Here is a 20,538-nt window from a genome sequence, read left to right on the forward strand (position 1 = left end):
ACACATTCTCATAGGAGTTTAAGAGGATCATACTCATTTCCAAAACTTTGTGGCTGGGAAATCATCTGAGGAAAAATAGAAAGTCCTAGACAGGGTACTAGGAAGCATGTAATTTTACGTTAAAACCTAAACCAAACTACAAAACTACACACTTGCACAGAAGAGAATATGACCAACAGGAGGATGATGGTTTGACCATTCTGTGCCGAGCTGAATGAGGTATGCAGTTCAGAGACCACTGCCAAACCCCTGGTGACATGTCCCTGCTCCAACAGGCTAGCTCTGTGTTTGTTGCAGGAAAGCCAACAAACCATGCAACAACTTCCAATGCCCTCTCTAAGCCTGAAATCACTGGAAAACAAATGTAGCCACGTAAAAGGCTAACCATGGACACCTCAAACCTCTTTGACTCTCATTCACTTCTCTGCCAAGGCCCAGGAGAGTTGCAGTGAGCATCAGGTGTACTAGAAGGGGCAGGAGGCAAGAGAAGATTTGGTCCAGGGAAAGGCAAAGACATAGCTCACCCAAAGGAAGGATCCAAGAAGAGGGGCTGCAGCAAATCATACTGCCCTTGAAAGGACACCTGTCCGGCATCATTTATCACTGTCAGCCCTCTCAGATTTCACTTCTCCACCTCTTTTCCATCTCTGCCTTTCCTCCCATACCGCTGGCCTGGACTTCCAATCCTGCATCAGTCTGATAATAAGCACATGAGATGTTCTACTAAGGTAGGGCAAGTAGCCACACACACCTGGCATAAAGGAACTGTCACAGGTGGGACATCTGCAGAGCAGTCAGAGCCTCATGACTACCCATCATTCTGTGCTACTTATGGGAGCCAGGGCATGCCAAGCAGCTGTAATTGGTATCTTCATTCATCCCTACCACACCTCACCACAATCCAGGCTAGCTATGGTAGGCAATTCAAAATTTCATGACACTCTTAGACTGCAGCCAGCATGGAATTGCTTCATCAAAACATCCCCTTGTGTTAACCCACAGCTTGGTGTTGGGCTTGTTGAATGCCTCCCAGGTGACATAATTTCCATTACTTATTCCCAGACCTTCCACTCAAACTGTCTGTACTTCAGGCCTGTTGGAGCCTTCCCAAGCTTCTCCTTGTCTTGAAGAGCAGATGAATAACTGTTTTGAAAGACCTAGCTACCTGCTGTGCTCCACCACACAAGATATACATGCAGTAATGAAAGGTTCATGGCAAGAGACCTGGCAGGGATCATTTCAAAGCATCCTACAAGTTTGTGAGGTGGGCATTGAATAAGTTCTTATGTTTTTCTTCGATTTACCACCTGAATTGTCTTTAAATGCGGCTGATTTTCAGGAAGATCATACTGGCAACTGTTTGTACTTGATTTTGAGTATCAGAAAATTATCTGGGCACGAAAAGTCTGATCACGCTCATTTGGATCAGCAAATTGTAGCCAGACCTGTAGATTTAAAAAGAGGGGAGGAAGTTTTTTGCCGTACAGGTGCTTTCACACTAAAGCATATTTTGTATCTAAAAGACAGGAACCTAGTAACTGATAAAAGTCCCTAAGCAAATCTCAGTTGCCAAATTATCAGGCAATATGTGATATGAAGAGGGTATTAGCAAGCTGCCTGCTTGTGACCTCAGAGGGGATACTCATTCCTAGATAAATAAGTGAGCTACTAACTACTGGTATATCGTTAAAGATCAGTCTTTTCCACATATATGGCTTCTGGTACTTTTTCTGGACTCAAGAGCAACTATGCAGCACCTTGAAGGGCCAGTCCCTGAAAATCACTCCCAAGGCATGTTCCCATCATAATTTAATGCTTAGAGTATGAGATAATCTGAGAATTTTTCACACATTTTCCACACGGAATTTTACTACAAACTCTTATCTAATAACAGCAGTAGGAGCAATACACAGTTTGGAGCCCAACTTACACTTTTTTTAAAAAAAAGTATATCTTAGGCTATGTCAAAACAAGTCACTAAGTGAGCAAAATAAATGAATCTCATTTTATAAATTATATCAGGAAAAAGTGAAAGCTAACAGAATTAATAAAAATAAAAAAAAGTCTTAAGCAAAAAGTAAGCAGTGTGTTAGAATGAACATTAATAGTTAGTATGAAGTGGAAAAGGAAGGTCAACAAAGATCAGGTAAATATATTACATATAAGCACATGTGCTAAATGATCCGCAAATCTGGGCACCTTTATTACGCTAATTTGACTGCCACCGGTTGTCTTAAAAAATGTTAGTAATTTATAATATCAAATGTAAGTGCAAATAAACTGTATTCTAGACCTGCAGCTTCCACACGTGTGTTGTTAACTAATTAAAATCAACTAACATATTTATAAATGTTCATCTTTTATCTTTGCATGAATATGTATTAGCTAAGATGCAACAGTGTTGCCCACAACTCTGTGTTGGACTCATAATGAAGGTATAAACTTGTAATAGGCTCTAGAGATGATGCACAGCAAGTAGATTTTCTACTGTGTATTTTCTTAGCGCTTTGGAGACCTCATTAGGTGAGAAAAGCTGTTAGGAGACTGCAGGGAGAACACTATTAAGGCGAGGGAGAAAGCTGCTATGATTGCTGTGAGTGGCCCAATTCTCTAACAGACAAACTTAGAAAAAGGAATCATAACAAATAAGCAACTTTATGAGAATATATAGATCTGATAACATACAGATGGCACTCAGGAGATCAAGCCTTGATCAGGAGATCAGTCAGGCAATTAAGCCTCTAGAGAGTTCAAATATTTTAAAAAAACAGGCAAACAAACAAACAAAACCCCTCTACTGAATTACCAGTTTGTAGGGGGCAGAGATACGCAGTAGCCTGAAGGCTCTAATTAGTGCATGCTACTAATGATCACAATGGGTCATTAGACAGCTAAGCTTATATTAGATGCTGCCACACCTCTTTCTTTCTATATTATACTAAACATATTAAGAGCTGGAATGAATATTAAAAGAGCATGAATAGTAGCTTAACATTGCATAACAATTTTTTGGGGCAGACCGAGTTTTTAAGTATTAGCTATGCTGGTCTTAAAATGTTACACGTCTTACTGGATAAACAACCTCAAGGGAAATTCATTTAAGGACATAAATAGTTTATCCACTGCCTATGAGAAAAGAACACAGCATAAGAAACAAAATGGAAATATAGACTCAGCAATGGAATTTCACCATCTGAGTATGAGCTGTTCCTGCTATTGGAAATATTTGTTGCAGACAGAGAGAAAAAGAAAGTCTTAATAGACATAAAATACGTTGGCACTTCTTAAATTTCAGTAATTGAGCATTTTAACAATCTCATCATAAATCCTACATCAACCATGTTTTCAGATAAATTTATATACATTTTCTCTTGCTATAGCGATACAAACACTAACTTTTCCCTTAGTTTCAGAGAAGTCTCATAGCCAGCTATTTCTTCTAATGACTTAGATAGGATGATTACATGTTTGAAGGAATGAAAGAGACATATTCAGCTTTTACTCTCATTGAATTGCATTTTATTCAATGAAATGTCCCATTGGTCGATGACAGTGTTCATAAAACACGGCTTTATTTTGTGAGAATTTATATTACAGACAATAGTTCTGAAAAATATTCATTGTGTTTGCCAGAAACAGGTAATTGCTGTACAAAAAATTCACCTGAATAAGTTTCAGAGTTCACCTGGATAATTAAAAACCAACTCAGTCTCTCTTTCTGCCTCTAAACCAAATACTTCAACAAAAATCTTTCATACCGTACCCATATTAATCTGCCATTTTCATCTGCTTGATAAATATTTTCTTTGACCAAGTATGTTATTCCTTTTTACCTCAGTAATAATAATAAAATTTTCTATCTGTGTAAACAAGATTCAATCGTAAATCTTCCCATTTAGTCTTGTAGATTTTATATAGATAAATATATCAAGATATCATACATTTAATATCATTGTCCTAGAAGTGACAAAAACTGAACTTAGTAGAGAAATTGTAACTTTTCCAATAAGATCCATTAATTTTAGAGATGTTTAAACTATTCCATTATGGATGAATAAACAAAACAAGCAGTTTCCCAGGCAAGCCTTCATTAAAAAATAATCTCAGTAGAAATAATGAACAACTTTATACACTTAAAAATTTTAGCATTGCTTATATACAATGACCTTTATAATTCCTTTTTGAGCTATTTCTTATCATATGTCTAAGAGAAAAATATTAACTCTGCCATAGTATCAGAACATTGCCAAAATGATCGTGCTTGTAAAGTATGCAACAATATGTGTGTATAGGCACATATATATACATACACACACGCTATTTCAGTGACAGGTGCCTGGGCTTTGCCTAAATTCAACTGTTCGTAAGTGCATTCATTTTATTTTAGCATTATTAGAAGATTATGTGCTTACCACTCGAGAATGGATTTCTTTGGCATAAAGAGGGAATAAGAATTCCGATTCCCCTTCCAAACGAAGGCCTTCTTTCGTAACACGCAGGTGTCCCATTCCAGTCTGAGAAAATGCAAGAATTATGCACATGTTATTATTGCTGTTGTATTTATTTTTTGTTCTTTTCAGAAACTGAAAATTTCCAGAGCTGCCTTCCTCCACTCTATTGATAAAGATACCCATACTAATGCATTTAAAATTTTGAGAATGCCTTGTTTCTTCCAGGACTATTTTTCTTTAAGAAACTGTGGCTTTCAAGAAAGAGTTACTAAAGTTTGGATTTTTTTTTTTTTGAGATAAAAATACAATATTACAGTCATTAACTTTAAAAGAATTGAATTTGTATTGGCTGTGCTGAAATAGCCTTTGTACTTGCCTTCTAAAACATCATGAACAATAAACTTTTAGACATGAGTACTCACATAAAACAAACCTTTATGTTAACATCTCAAGGTTTATTCTATCAATAATATATTTTACAAGGAATTAAATACTTCTAAGCCTATTGAAGAGACAAAGGGGGATTTTTATTTGCTTCCATTTTCAGTAATTATGTCTTTCTTGTTAATTCAGTTTTCATCCCTGGTTTATTTTTCTTCTCCTCTAATTATAGGCAAAGGCTCCATCTCTCACTGTCATCCTCCTTTCCCTCTGTTACATCCTTGTCAGTTTTTGTACCCTCCTTATTCTCTCTTAATCTTTCCCTCCTGATTTCAGCCCAGTTGTGCTTTCCAGCCCGTATCTTATTTCATTCTTTTTATGTGAAAAATGAGTGAGGAGTTACTTCAGTAAGTACATCTGAGGACTTGCAGGCTTCAGCTGCAAGGTATTTCACAGGTATTTAGCTAATTTGTAAAGGATTCACCCCTCCCCCTGCCATAAAAAGTGAGAAAAAACTTGGCAAAAAATTTGCAGCCTTACAGCTTGGCCAAACACAAAAATATTTCAAGTTAACTGCCTCAAACTACAAGGACTAGGTGGGAGGGTGAAATAATAAACAATAAATCCAAGAAGTATTTCCACCCCAAATATTTTTCAGGTTATTCTCCATGTCAGCAGAGAAGAAGAGATACACAACAGGCCACTGGTGACACATCAATAACCTGTTCATCTGATGGATTATGCCTACCAGTAAAAAAAGTTGTAACTTTAAGAGACTAATTATTTTCAAATATGGTATGTTCTTGCCAATGAGATTATATATGTATTTTATATATATATATATATATACACATACAATTCTAAATATCATGTCTAACCAGACTTCAATGAAAAAAGTGTAGCTATTTTCTTTAAACAGGCTTGAAGAGAGACAAAGAGAGAAATAAGCTTTGCTTGAATTCCATAAGGTAGGAAATATTCATGTCAGCAGTTCACTCCACTGGAGAGTACAACTGCAATTCCTCCTCAGCAAGGATTTATTTCAGGAAAGAGGCTTTTAGAATAGCTATTTATGGAATCTGTTATTCAGTGTCAAATATTTTACTGCTCTGAAATACACAATGTACTGACTTTTCTCAGTGGAAGGAGATACAATTTCTAAATTCTAGACCACTGCAAAGCTTTTAAAAAGTACCTGGTGTGTACTGATACACCTCATGAGGCAAAACTAAAATAATACCTATGATGAGCCCCCTATGGCTTTCATAATCACAATTCCTAGGCAGCATTGAGTGATTTAGAAATGTTTTTTCTAGTAAAGACTATAGACAGTTTTTTCTAACCTGTACCACAAAACAGAGGTCACTTCCACACCATAAAAACACAGGTTTTATGACAAACACTTTTGAAAAACATGACATGAAACATCAGGGTATTCTAAAGAAAATGCCACTAACAAATTGCTCTCATTTAATTAACTAAATTTAGGATCTCATTATAGCTCTGATCTCATGCCTCTTCTCATCAGCTGAAAGTAAGTTGTATTAACCATCAGGTTTAAACACAGTTTGCATATTTTTCCTGGAATATAAGTAACAAAATAAATAGTATATTCTAGAGTAAGTATAAAAATGACACTGAGATTTAAGAAGGAAGAGGAAGAAGTAGCAATTAATTCTTGCTCTGAAGCAGATTGAGGAAAGTTAACAAACTCCTGGGTGGCAATCTGTATCCTGCCTTTGGCTTTGCCAGGAAGAAATTTCAAGTAGAGACAAAAAGACTATAATTGATGTTAAAAAAGAAGATTATGCAATTTACTCAGCATACTCTTTTTAATGGATTCGGATTCTTCAGCAATGATTATTCTAAAAGTGCTATATAGACAAAGGAATGTCTTTGACATCAAGAATAATATGCCATGTGACAAAACTTTGCACTTTAACTTATCTATAAGTTCTTATTTTTCAGTAAATCCAGTCATATCACTCAGGATTACTTTGTATAAGTATGTTCTCAAATATATCCTATTTTCTTCATCAGATATTTCATTTAAGCATTGACACAAAGCTCACGTTCTCACATATTTGAATAAGAGCCTCATTATCCATTCTCATTGAGCGCTCGGGAAGTGCAAAAACATATGGAAATTTAGACTTGGGTTACCTTCATAAATGACTATCTGTGACAACAAACAGATAAACTCTGTAACATGCATGAGAACAACAAAAATGTAGATTTCATATAATGATCCTCACTTCTATTACCATTGTGACTGTAAACAGTTATTATTTCCTTAGTACCATGATATTTGAGCATCTCAAGATTGTAGAAGTATTGAGTTATACAGTACTGTGAGATGGGGAAATTCTATTAGCCCACTTTTATAATTGGCAAATTGAAGCTGCATGAAATGTAAAAGTGAGGGTTTTAGGATAAACAACCACCCTAATGCACTGAGATCCAACGATAAGTTCCATAAAAAGGAGGACTATAATAGTTACACATAATGTTCTCTTAACAACCGCTCTGCTTCTTACATTACCATTTAGAAGTCAATTATTATTTACTGAGTATTGTGACTTCCTCAGTGATGAATAACCTTGATGCTCTCAGTTTCAAGGATTTGATTCTGTTCCTATTCAAATAATTGAATAAAAATATTTCTATTGACTTGAGGAAAGGGTCCTAATATCAGTTAGACACGGATTTTGATGCAGCTATATGATAAGCTATTGATTAGGAAAAAAAAAAGCTTCATTAAACATAGCGGATGTATGGCAAGTCTGGATTCTTGTTATCCTGATGCTGATGCTTGGGTGCGCTTGGCCCTGAGCTGTAACACATTGTCGTGCATATAACCCCAAGACTCATGTTTTCTAATGAGTCAAAGCCCTCAGCAAGGCAGGGATTGGGCTGTATAGAAGAGGAGGATGAAACGGTATCTCTGTAGACACAAAGCAGATTTTGCTCTTGCTGCAAGGAGTTGACTGGGGTGGGAACTGCTGGCAGCTGCCAAACCCTTATGCACCAAAGATGCAATTTAGCATTAGTGTTCACAAAGGTGTGACCAGTTTTCATTTCAGAACTGCTAGGCAGACTCTAATTGGAGCAACAGGATGTCTTCAACCGTGGCAGAAGCATTTTTCATCATTTGAAAATGCTCTTGAGGTGGTTAAGTGCTTTGTAGAAAGAGAGACAAGGCCTTCTACAAGAAATTCAAGCTCTGAGTGGGTTCAAGCCTCATAAAAGCCCAACAAAAGGCTCTTTAATTCAGAAATCACAGTGTAAAAGATTTGACAGCTAATCAGCAAATTGCCTACGTAGGGATACTCCAAATCACCTGAAATAAGTAGCTACCACTACTAGAATCCTAGGCAAGACTCATTGTGCTGTGGAGCATCTGGATGGGAAGACCATCTTGGACGGGTTAGACTCTCTTAGACTCTAGACACAACAAATGTAAAGCATTTTTCCTCTGAAAAAAGAGGAAGAAGTTCCATTCTCCACGAAGCCAGCAGAGAAATGTAGTATGTCCACAAGCTGTGGGAAGGTCTTTAAGTTTCTTTTAGAGGACTATGCAAGGACTGAGTCCTTCATCAGGACCAAAAAGTTCCAAAAGTCATACTGATGGGTCTGGAGGTACGGCCTTCTTCTGGTTATGAATATCCATGTTGGTATGGCGGCCTTCTGGCTATGAATATCTATGTTGAGGAAAACATAGACGTGACTGGATAAATCAAGTATGACAGGATTGGTGTGGCTAGCATTAAAGGACTGTCTTCTTAAAACAGGATGCGAGAACTTTCCCTCCTTTGCCTGCTGTCATAGTGGGATCTGCTGCTCTGTCTCAGGACCAAGAAAGTCACTTGGAAAGAGATGCACGTTGCTGTAGGACTACTGGGAGTGGAAGCAAGCAGCTGCAGCTCTAGGGCTCTTGCACTCACAGTGACTTGTTTTCAGGCAGCTGAGCCTTGTGCTGTCTATGGCTTATGGAGTCAAATGAGCATCAGATGATACATTTGGGATTTATCTCCCAAGCCAATATAACAATGTAGGGGTCTGCTGCTGTAGGCATGTGGCCCTTAGAAATGAGGACGAGGGACAAAGTACACTCATTCAGTTTATGATGAGTATTTCTAGTCACCTAAATTCAATCAATAACTCTAACTTGCATTTTCCTACCAACATAGAAACTGATAGATGTGGGGGCTTACTATATTGGATCAACCACTCTTCTTATTATATCATATCATCACTGTTTCTGTACCTTCTCAGCATTAGGCTCAATTCCAGTCCTCGGACTCCTCTAAACAATGAATATTAAATGGTCTATCTATCAGCTAATAGCTGCACAGGAAGATGTGTATTTTCCTTTTTTGGGGAGATATCAAATACTGGAAAGACGGGCATACCATATGTTAGCACGGTTACAACAATAAAATCTCTGAGCTGATTCAAACATTAACATGCGCTCAATTCACATTAAAGTAGCTCCCGTCCCGGGATTTAATAGCAGGTTTGATTTCTAATACCTGCTCCCCGAATATCCCAATTTTCCAAACATGAAAAGTACACACATACTGTAGTTGCTGATTGGAACAGATAATGATATCAACTTCAGAGTGGATAGGATGCAGCATTTCCATTCAGGTAACACCTTCTCTTACTTATACAATACTTACATCCTACTTTGATGCCAGCCCAGGGAAGGACCTTGGCAAGTTCAGACCAAGACATCATTTGTTGTGCCCCAAAGCTAGTTCAATTAATGGCTTTATAGATCCAGCTTTCACTGCAGTACTTCTTGCAGCAATTACTATTTAGAGAACTTGCTTTGCAAACAAGAGCGTACTGTTTCATTGAGATAATAGGGCTGTGGGTAGAGACTGTTAAAGAGCAATCAGCAAAACAGGGTTGGTAATGAATCTGATGAAACTCTCTGTTTGACTTACAATATCTATTTTGGAGCTAAGTACGTGCTTGGGATAATAACATTACTGATGCCTCATCTCATTTTCTGTTGCAAGGACTCAATTTCCTGGGCTCAGACAGAGAAAGTTATCCAAGTCCTCTTCTTAGATGACAGTGAAGTCTTTTCTGTTGAAGACATTGGTCAAAGCAGAGCCCTTAGCAACAGCAAGAACTCCTGGTACAGAAGTTAGTGTCACCTGGCATAGGGCTGGATACGGACTAAAACACTCCTTGTGAATATGGCTAGAAAGTGGGTAGGTAATATTCCATGATCTAGAAAAGTAGATGGCCACTTTGAACTCAACAGATTTGTAAGGAAATGGCTATGAAAGATGCAAATTCATCATACCACTGACATTTGCTTAGTTTTGATGAGATTTCTTTCATAAAATAGGATTCATATTTAAGATGCGTACTTTCAAGATATTTTCAGATCCTTGTTGTCCCAATATATAGAACAACAGATTTCCTTAAATAAAGAAAGATATTAATTACAACAGGTATTACTCAAAAGGAAAAAATAGCTACTCAAAAGGAAAAAATAGCTTCTCAAAACAGTTTCAGTTCCAGCTTTTTTTTCTTGTTTGGCAAGAACCAAATTCTGTTTCTGGTTCTGCACTGCACAGACATTTCAAAGCTGGACAATACTCTGCTAATAAAAATACCACTGCATCTGGCATTATATCTTCTGTGACTGATTTATTCAAGATTAGAAAAATACACTGCTGCTCCCACTGTTACATACATTTACTCAGGAATCGAGTTTTTATAAGTTGGCTAATTAATTTTATTATATTAACATTTATAATCATGTGACTTAGAAAAAGAAATTGAACTAAATCTTTTCCTTTGATTTGCAAAGGTTGTCAAAAGGATTTTCTGCTGAACAACAGTGCATAATGTTGATTTCTTGAATTACTGTGAAGAATCGGGGATATTTGCATGGTGTATATGATTACACAGACTACGTATTGATTCAATTTTGTAAATCCTATCATTTGTACTCAGAAGCGTTTTGTTTTATGGTCTCAGTGCTCTATGCCTTGTGTAAGCACACAGTGACAAACATGTCCGCCCTGACAGAATTTGCTGTCTAAATAGTCAAGATGATGAAAATGCGAGATAAAAAAAGGACAAAGAAATGTTGCGTTAACAGTGAAGAACTAACAATGGGAAAACATATGCTAGATAAAAAGGAATGGAAGAAATCGTAGGAGTGGTCATGTGCTTCTAGAATTCACAGGCTCGGGGATTTGTAAAAACAGCAGTAAGGCTACTAGTAAGATCTTTATTACATATTTCAAAGTCTTCAAAGACCTGTAAAAAAATCATAGAAACCATTCAATTTCTTGTTAGTTCACACCAACTGAAACAAAAATGGTGTACAGCTTAGCCATTGGCTATTTATTGTATGATTCTTCTGAAGAACAATACATTCCATTCTGACTCTACTTGTCTTCTACATACTGGTCCTCTAAGAAAAGCCTATATGGAAACACAGTTTCTGTGTGGGGTAAGAAAGAATCAATAAAACAACAGAACTCCAAAGGTATAATTCAATATTAATACTCCTAAAACTGTTCAGCAGCCAGATCCCTACATTTTAGGAGAATGGACTTTTAAGCTTGGATTAATCTTATCCAAGGTTGAACCTATTTAATGGGAAACTGCTTGTTACATAATATTTGTAATATTTATTGTCCTTTCCTAATCTTAGAATCACAGAATCATCTAGGTTGGAAGGAACCTTTAAGATCATTGAGTCCAACCATCAACCTAACACTGCCAAAACCACCAGTAAACCATGTCCCTCAGCACTACATCTACCCGTCTTTTAAATACCTCCAGGGATGGTGACTCCACCTATTCCCTGGGCAGCCTATTCTAATGCTTAATAACCTTTTCTGTGAAGAAATTTTTCCTAATATCCAATTTCAACCTCCCCCGGCACAACTTGAGGCCATTTCCTCTTGTCCTATCGCCTGTTACTTGCAAGAAGAGATCGACCCCCACCTCACTACAACCTCCTTCCAGGTAGTTGTAGAGAACAATAAGGTCTTTCTTCAGCCTCCTTTTCTCCAGGCAAAACAACCCCAGTTCCCTCAGCCGCTCCTCATAAGACTTGTTCTCCAGACCCCTCACCAGATTTGTTGCCCTTCTCTGGACACGCTCCAGCACCTCAATGTCTTTCTTGCAGTGAGGGGCCCAAAACTGAACACAGCACTCGAGGTGGGGCCTCACCAGTGCTGACTACAGGGGGACAATCACCTCCCTAGTCCTGCTGGTCACACTATTTCTAATACAAGCCAGGATGCTGTTGGCCTTCTTGGTCACCTGGGCACACTGCTGGCTCATATTCAGCCAGCTGTCAACCAACACCTCCAGGTCCTTTCCTGTCCCAAAATGGATAGAAGCCCTGTTGTGCTACACATTGCAGGAACATACAGAAGGCATTTATTAACTGCAAATACTAACACAACAGACAATACGTGAACTGGAACATGACATACGAACGATGTAAACAATGGATGTCTTAAGGAGCCATCATTTGAGAACAGCGGTTACTTTTCTGTCTCACTGATTCCTACTGGAGCTTGACAGGGTCATGTTATTTTAGTGTCAGTCTCAAAACCAAGTCCTAAGAGTTCTACAGGGAAAAACAGTAGTTGAGGAACTCTGCACAGCAAATGTTTCTGATCAGAGGGCCGGATTTCATGTTTGAATGTATATGCAACTATTCATATATGGAACACAGAAATGGGAATTAAACCTAAGTTGTTCAATTTCTCCATGTTGTGGTTATTTCAGTAGGCTGGGCTTGATGCTGGGTACACAACTGCAGAGTAGGTGCACACCACAGTGTGTCCCCCATCACCCATGTCAGCACCCCTTTGGAATAGTGGATTTTGAGCAGGAAAGTGCCTGCATGCATCAATCCTGTAAGCACCTGGGCACCTGGGGTCAGGGGTGGACCTCACATGCAGGCAAGATGCCATCAGGGCGTGCACTTGGATCCAGGCACTGGGAAGTCCCAGGGTCCCACATTTTGGAAATGCCATTTGCTTTCATTGGTCTCCTTAACTTCAACCACTCCATGTCTAGTTACACTATTCTAAGAAATGCTACAATGAATTTTCACTGAGTATGTGAATCTTGGTAATAGTGTTATTGAGTATATGATGATCTAAAGATATATAAAAAGTCTTTAGGGATAATTAACATCTTTTACGAAGTCAGGTGATAGCACTAGAAACAATAGGTTAAGTTTCACGGACAGAGACCTTTTTCAGGTCACTCTTGGGCTACACAAATTGTAAATTTCACCAGGTCTATCACTCATAGTTCCTATTTCCTACATTACAACAGCTCTCCTTGGCCCTGGGAGCAAAAATACGTGCCAAAACCCCACAAAAATGTGCAGTTGAATGTTAAAAAGTTACTGGTTGTGTTAAGGCTCAGAAAGAAGGTGGTAGTCAAATCACAAGACCAGAACATCTGATTTTCCTTTGGCAGAAGGTCTGCCAAGAGCAGCTTCATTTAAGTTTTCCCATAAAACTTAAAACTAGCAAAGCAGAATCAGGAGTTGTCATCAAGCCTTATGATCTCACCTGTCCACAGTTCTTAAACTATAATCTCACTGTACTCAGATGTTTTAAAACTCTTTATCAATATATATTATTCCAACGACAGTAAACTTGGATCTTTTTTTCATTTAAATGAGGGCTCCACGCTCTTTTACATACACATGATTTGACTTATCATATAATTCAGATTAATCGAATGCTTTAATAAAATACATTTTATATATATGTACATATATATCACCCGACTGAGAAGTCTGACTTTGATAACAGATTTTCTGCAATAAATATCTCAGCATCTTTCTTTTCAGCTATTATTCTTTGCATAAAATATTTAAATATTCACTGTCTGATAGAGATAATGGGAATAATTGTGGCCTGGTTGGAGGCAAATTATTTTTAACTTAATGAAAAAATAGCAAAATACAGGTGTTCAGGATTATCCAGAGTAGAAACTATGGAATATTGGTGTTCTGACGAGAAAATATTTTGATAAAATTTAGGATGAGAATATGTGAGTAATTAAATAAATATTTTATTTCATTTGAGTATTTAAAAATGTAATACCCTCAAAATGGCAACTAATTCCACGGAGCATACACTGTTAATGATAAAACACACAGAAAGGCTGTACAGGTTCATTAGTGTATGTCTTTGGAGCGAAGGAGAAATCTTGCCGTGAACGAGTGTTCTTTACCGTACATTTTCATTGCTGTCTAGTCTGGTTTCAAATGTTCCAAATGACTGAGCATCTCCAATTTAATAAGGCATGCTATTACAGAGTCTAGTAAGTCTCACTGTCAGAAAGTATTACTTGATTTTCAGTTAAAATTTTGCTTTCTTAATTCATCACATTCCTAGTTTCGTATTTTCCATAGTTCCTTAAGTGAGCCCTTACATTTTCGGTGCCTGAATTTTTAAAGTGCTTACATAGCTGTTTATGTAAGTATTCCACTATAAAATGCACATAATGTTTATAGATCTAGACCAGTGTAATTATCAGCCAACTAATGTGTATACATAGCCATTGGCTGTAAGATTATAGTTAGCTTTTCAACATTTTCTTATACAATTAAATATAAATGAATTGGCATTGCCTTATGGAAAACTTTGGAAAGTAACAAAACCCCATTTTTTAATACTTTGTCTATATTAGTTACTAATTGCCCATGAGAACCCAAGAAGATAAGCAACAGTGGTATGTCTGCAATAAAAGTTTCTGGGAACAGGTATGTGGGTAGAGCACTCACTAATTACAAGCAAGCCAAAAGAAGAAAATACCTGTTAAAAGTATTTGGAAAACCCTGTATTTGTCTGTCCAACTGTAGCAACTGTCCTATTTATTCCAGTGCCAAAAATAACTGTGCATAAAAGAGAAACTGGAAGTAAAGATGACTTTCAGGCCTAAATGTGCAGAAGCTTTCCCAATTCTCATTGCCTATGTCTTTACGTCCAGCTGAAGTGCAGGCACAAGAACAGGCTAAACATTTATCCTGGTCTTAGGAAGAATCAAGCTTAGGCTACACATTGATGGACTGGGCATTGTGTGCTTGGCCCTCCATATACCAAGTTAATTCCTGTCATGCTAAGGGGATCCACAGGTTGTTCTAAGGCTTAGTATTAGGGTTTGACTTTCCTCTTGTTAGTGACTCAAACCCAAGTAAGGTTTAACATGGATGGCAGGAGAACATGGGATTGAGCGCAGATTTGAATCGTTTGACTGACAGCGCATCTAAAACTATAAAGACCTCCCTGCCTCTTACTTGCACTGTGCTTAAAATTTTTTGTCAGAGAAAAACCTTCATACCAAACTCCAGACTGGGGAAAGGCACCTAGTTATCCTGGGAAATCGTGACTGTCTGGCCTTATCAACATGAAACAGGACAATTGCCTTGACCTTTTGTATTCCAAAAGCCTGTGATAGCTGTGGTATCCATGAAAACCCATGGAAACATGGGTTTCTCCATCAGAGGCTTAAAAAAGTTAGGAATTATCTTGGGCACATGACTGTTCTTGGTGTTATGATAACATATCATAACCTGAATGATATCATAATTGAATTAATGTGAGGCTTCTGAACAAAATTTGCTATTGCATCAGAAGCGGTAATCATCTGATCAGGTGCACTTTTCACACAAGTTTTAGAGTACTACCATGACAATCTATGAAATTCAATAGCGACCTAAAAGTTTTGGTGCAAGTCTTCAATGATGATAGTGTATGCACAATGGATCACTATTATGGGTGAAGTTCTGAGGATATGAGTACTAATTCTCTATGTGACAGCAAGATAGGACAGCTAAAGCCTGTTATCACAGAATCACAGAATGGTCAAGGTTGGAAGGGACCTCTGGAGATCAAGTTATATTCAGGAGAAAATGTGAAACCAGTCTCATGAACTTAGTTTTCTCTAAGCAATATAAAGACAAAGAAAAAATAAAAATGAAAAAAAAAAAAAACACCAACAAAACCCTCAGAAATCACTAGCCTGCAGCAATACAAGCCAAACATTACAGTTGTGAAATCATATCAGCTATCTAACAAACTGAGAAGCCAAATACTTCTTGTTAATGCCTCCTACTAAGCAGCTCATCTCTATAAAGCTTTCAGATGATTAGTGTTGTATAAAATATTGTCTTACAGATTAGCTGAACACTGTCCAACTTTTCCAAACTGGTCTGCAGTCACATAGCCTTCCACAGTCATCTCAATATGGAATTTGTATGTTGGGCAACTGGAATTTGTATGTTGGGCAATTAACATGGGAAATACTTAAATAATTTAAGAATCTAATTCCGAAATCTAGATTCTCAAAAAGCCTCCTCACTTGTCCAACAGATCTAGGCATACTAATATTCTCGCAGTTAAATTATCTGATCACCATTGGACATGAACACAATCAAAATTTCATAACTGACCATCTTACAAATAAAGTCTACCAGGATAAAGAGTGGCCATGTGAAGAGGTACTGATGTCCTTTTAACTAGGAACAAGTGTTCGCAGGACTCAACTGGGTTGTTGCACTCCCTGATCAAAATTCCTCCTTTCCCTGGGAAAATCTGATCTCTTATCTTCTCGCAGACACCCATGCTTTAACCAGCTGATTATCATACACTTGATGTTGGGAATCTTTTACTCTCTCTTCTTCTAGTTTGTTCTAATTCATATAAGTTCATTGAACATTAATTGGTGCAGAAGCTGTAACATAAGCTTCTGTCTCCAAGGTGAGTGCTGTAATCATGTGACAGCTAAAGCACGTGTTAGCTCCAGCCCAGTGAAAAATCAGTTATTCCACAGCAATCAAAACAGTATCAATCAGAAAGACTGAGAAATGCCTAATTCTATAGCCTACACCACAATAAGGATTTGGAAAAGAACAATGAGGGAAAGGAGTATTCTTGCATTCAATATATTCGCTGGTTTTCTACTTAAATATTTTAGGATCTGATAGTGTCTAGGAGGATGAATTTTCATCTCATATGATAGCGTCTAGTCTAGTATAACTGATGGCCTTGAAATTGAAATGTTATAAGCTAAGAGTCAGTGGACCATTTTAAAATTACAGTCATTTTAATCAATTAAGACAACAAGGTAAAAGAAGAAACTAATGTATTTTTTACTGTGAAGCATTTTCCTTCTCTTTGTCAAAGGCATAAGAAAGATTAATAACAAGTTTTTCAGAGGAAATCACTCGTGTAATATTATTTATAGAAAAAAAGAGATTCTGTCTTGGCAACATCTAATGGCCAACCACAAGACAAAACTTCTTAAAAACAAAAATTATACTGAAGTTTGTCAGTATCTATCCTCTGTTGGGAGGCTCAAAACTGCAGGCTGTATTATATGCATGTCTAATGAGTGCTATGTTAACCGGAGATAATCACTTCCCGTGGTCTCTGCCTCTGTTCACACAGCCCAGGAAGGTTTTGGCCTTCATTGCTGCCAGGGTCACTGCTGTCTCATGCTGCCCACCAACCCCCAGGGCCTCCTCCATTGAGCTTCTCCCAGCCAGGCAATGCATTTGTCCTTCTTGAATTTCATAAGGTTGGACCACTCCCCCAGCCCCTCTATGGCTGTCTAAAGTGTCAGCCCAAGACTTGGAAGTATTGAATGGTACGCCCAAATTGGTACCATCGGCAAACTTCGTGAGCAAGTATTCTATCACCTCTTCTAAGTCATCAATAAGTTGTTAACAAGGACCAGTCCCAGGATAGACCCTTGCAACACTTATTACCTGCCTCCATGTAGGATACAACACATCAATAACTACCTTCTGAGCCTGACCATCCAGCCATTTTTTTTCCTCATCTGATTGTCCACCATTCATGGCTGTAATGTCCTAACTAGGGTACAAGAATATTGTGGAAGACTGTTAAAAGCCTTGCTAAAGTCAAGGTAAATGACATCCTGTGCCCTCCCGTTATCTATAAATCCAGACATTTTATCATAGAAGGTAACCATGTTGGTGAGGCATCATTCACCCTTGATAAATCCATACTGACTGTTCCCCATTACTTATTCTCCTTCATGGGCCTTGAAACGTCTTCCAAGAGGACCTGCTGAGCAGCCCATAATTCACCAGACTGTCCTTCTGGCCTCTTTATTTGAAGACAAGTCCAACATTTGCGCCCCCCCCAATCACTGAGGATCTCCTCAGTCTCCATAACCTTTCAAACGTGGCAGAGCGTGACTTGGCAAGAGAATCAGACAGTTCTCTCTGCACCCATGGACGCAGCCCATCTTACTGCCTTTGTAAGTCTTAACTAAAGCTAAGCTTTGGCGTTGCTGACACAGGGAGCCTGACACAGGAAAAACGTGGGACACTGTCCCCCTGAACACCAGGAGAGAAATAGAAAAAAAGAATGAGACATATCTGATACCTGCGAATCAATTCGTACAACTTGGGGGTGCTCATACGTTATGCAACTGGGGCAGTATGAGAAAAGGAATCCATTCTCTGTTACGGTTGTTCCCTTTTAGTCTAGCTTTTATGAAATGGAATGAAATGAAATTCTGTTCAGTTATGTCATGTTCATTTAATGCTGAAGGCCTCTCAAACAAAGGAGTTTAGAAAAGTCTCTGTCTTTCATCATCCTTCCAAATTTCTACAAGGAGATTAAAATCTATTCATCTTGCAGCATGTCTATGTCTGGTTCACATTCTCCTTTATCAGCTTAGCTTGTTTGCTAGTATTTATCAAACTGTCTGGTTTTTTGGGTTGAGACAGAAGATGTGTGCATGGGTTAATTCTATGCTAGAGTTTGCTGAAGCTCTGTTCATAGTTTCATTATTATTTAACCAGGTATGTCAGGAATGCAGATTCTTTAACACACTGAGGAAAACCCTTATAACCTCAGCATTCATAGTCCACCCTATGAAAGAATGTAAGCCTGCACTACTTGAGCTGTGATTCCACTGCTCCTGTTGCCAAGGCAGAAGGATACTGCCTCAGCAGATCAAGGCATTTGGTGCCTTCCTCAAAGATAACTAGTAGGAGATAGGAGTTTCTAGAAGTGGAGTTTCTGATGCTATTCATTTAGCCCTGACTGATACTGGAGAAGAAATACCCAGTTTCATACAGTGAAAGCAAACCAACAGAAAATAAGTTTTAAAACTCCTTAAAAAATATAAATCTGAGCCACGAAGAAAAAAAAATTAAGTTATTCATGTTCTCTGTGATTCATGTGAACTGCGTAACAGGAAAATTATGTATGATCTAAGATGTTCTGCACTGCAATCTGTATGACAGTAACAGCACTGAAAAGAATTTATGTGGAGGAAGAAACTTGTGGGAGTTCAAGCAGCAGTAACTATATTAGTAAGTAGCACTTAAAATTAACCTACTTCCTTTATAGTAAGAGAAAGTAGGGTATAGAAATGCTTCTGTGAAGACAAAATGCCCTTCATTTAGTGACAGAGGCATAATAACAATAGATAATGGGAACTTGAATATAACACTTTCTTCAGCAGCAGGGGCAGAGCTGTAGGAATTTACCATTATTGTTTTTCTTGTAACAAGTCTATTCAAATCATCTGTGTATCACAACTGTGCGTTAGGAACAAATTAGCTTAGCTTCAATATTCACTGATGCATTTCATTGCATTTTGACTAAAGCCACATCTTGCAGACTTCTGAAAGTTATCTTTTAATCTACTACATGCAAAATTACATTATAAATATTAAAATACATACGACAGTGGGAAGTTATTAAATTTATTCCCAAATAATATAGCTGCTTAGCCTCAAGCACAAAGTAGTAATAATTACCTCTGAGCTGTAATTAATTAGGCATATAAATTGTTAAATTTTAGATGCTGATAAACAGAAGGAAGCTAAGAAAAAACAGCAACTGTCAGCAATATTTTAACACTAAGCAATTCTGTACTAGATAAAATTACAACAAACCCATTTATAAAATACAAACTAAACAGAGACTATGAGACAACAGTAAAATATATTATCTGAGAACGGCTGGAATTCACTTCAATGTAAGGTATCATCAACCACAGTATTTTAAAGATTGTTACCAATACAGGAATTTCAGATCAGTAAGTATGTTCCAAGATAGATATTTCTCACATACTTTCAACCAAAGTACAAATTATAATTGAGAAGGAAGAAAAAGAGAACCATCTATTACATACAGAGAAGCTGATGTACATATGAAATAAGTGAAGTGGTGAGACAGTGAAGAGTATGAAAATTAAAGAGGACACTTACTGGAGAAAACCACATCACTTTAAGAATCCATATTGTCAAAGAAAAATTCACAACTAGGATGATAAGCAGGAGGAGAACAAACAGGTAGAGGCAACGCTTTCTCCAGCCATAAATTCCAATTTTGTAGACATATTCATTCTTCGGCCTCTCTAGGCTAGTGCCTGGTGTTGTTGTAGTGTATTGTTCACGTACCATCTGCTATGTAAGAAAAAAAAAAGGGCTGCTTAGTTGTTTGAGTTAAATTTAAAATATTTACATAAAACCCCAAGGAAAATATGAAGATATAACTGTAATAGCAAGTTACTAGAAACTAGAAACTCTTATGAAGTTTTACCTGGAAAGCATTTTCATCATGTCCCATTCAAATTACACTTATGTCTTATTTTTCAGTGCACACCATGTGATGTTTTAAAATATGAACTGCATCAATTG

At 37.5% G+C, this 20,538-nt stretch overlaps 1 protein-coding gene across 1 annotated transcript in view; it reads right to left on the minus strand.

Annotated features, from left to right (window-relative positions):
• Positions 1 to 20,301, minus strand: part of SGCG (sarcoglycan, gamma (35kDa dystrophin-associated glycoprotein)) — a 71,056-nt gene extending 50,755 nt beyond the window's left edge. Inside the window, exons 1-2 of the mRNA XM_009890618.1 lie at positions 20,107 to 20,301; positions 4,413 to 4,514 (exon numbers count right to left, since the gene is read on the minus strand). Of these exons, the coding sequence (XP_009888920.1) occupies positions 4,413 to 4,514; positions 20,107 to 20,301 (297 nt within the window). The remainder of the gene's footprint in view (positions 1 to 4,412; positions 4,515 to 20,106) is intronic.
• Between the last annotated feature and the right edge of the window lie 237 nt (positions 20,302 to 20,538).

This window comes from Charadrius vociferus, unplaced genomic scaffold (genome assembly GCF_000708025.1).
Source record: "Charadrius vociferus isolate BGI_N301 unplaced genomic scaffold, ASM70802v2 scaffold278, whole genome shotgun sequence".
Taxonomy (NCBI): Eukaryota; Metazoa; Chordata; class Aves; order Charadriiformes; family Charadriidae; genus Charadrius; species Charadrius vociferus.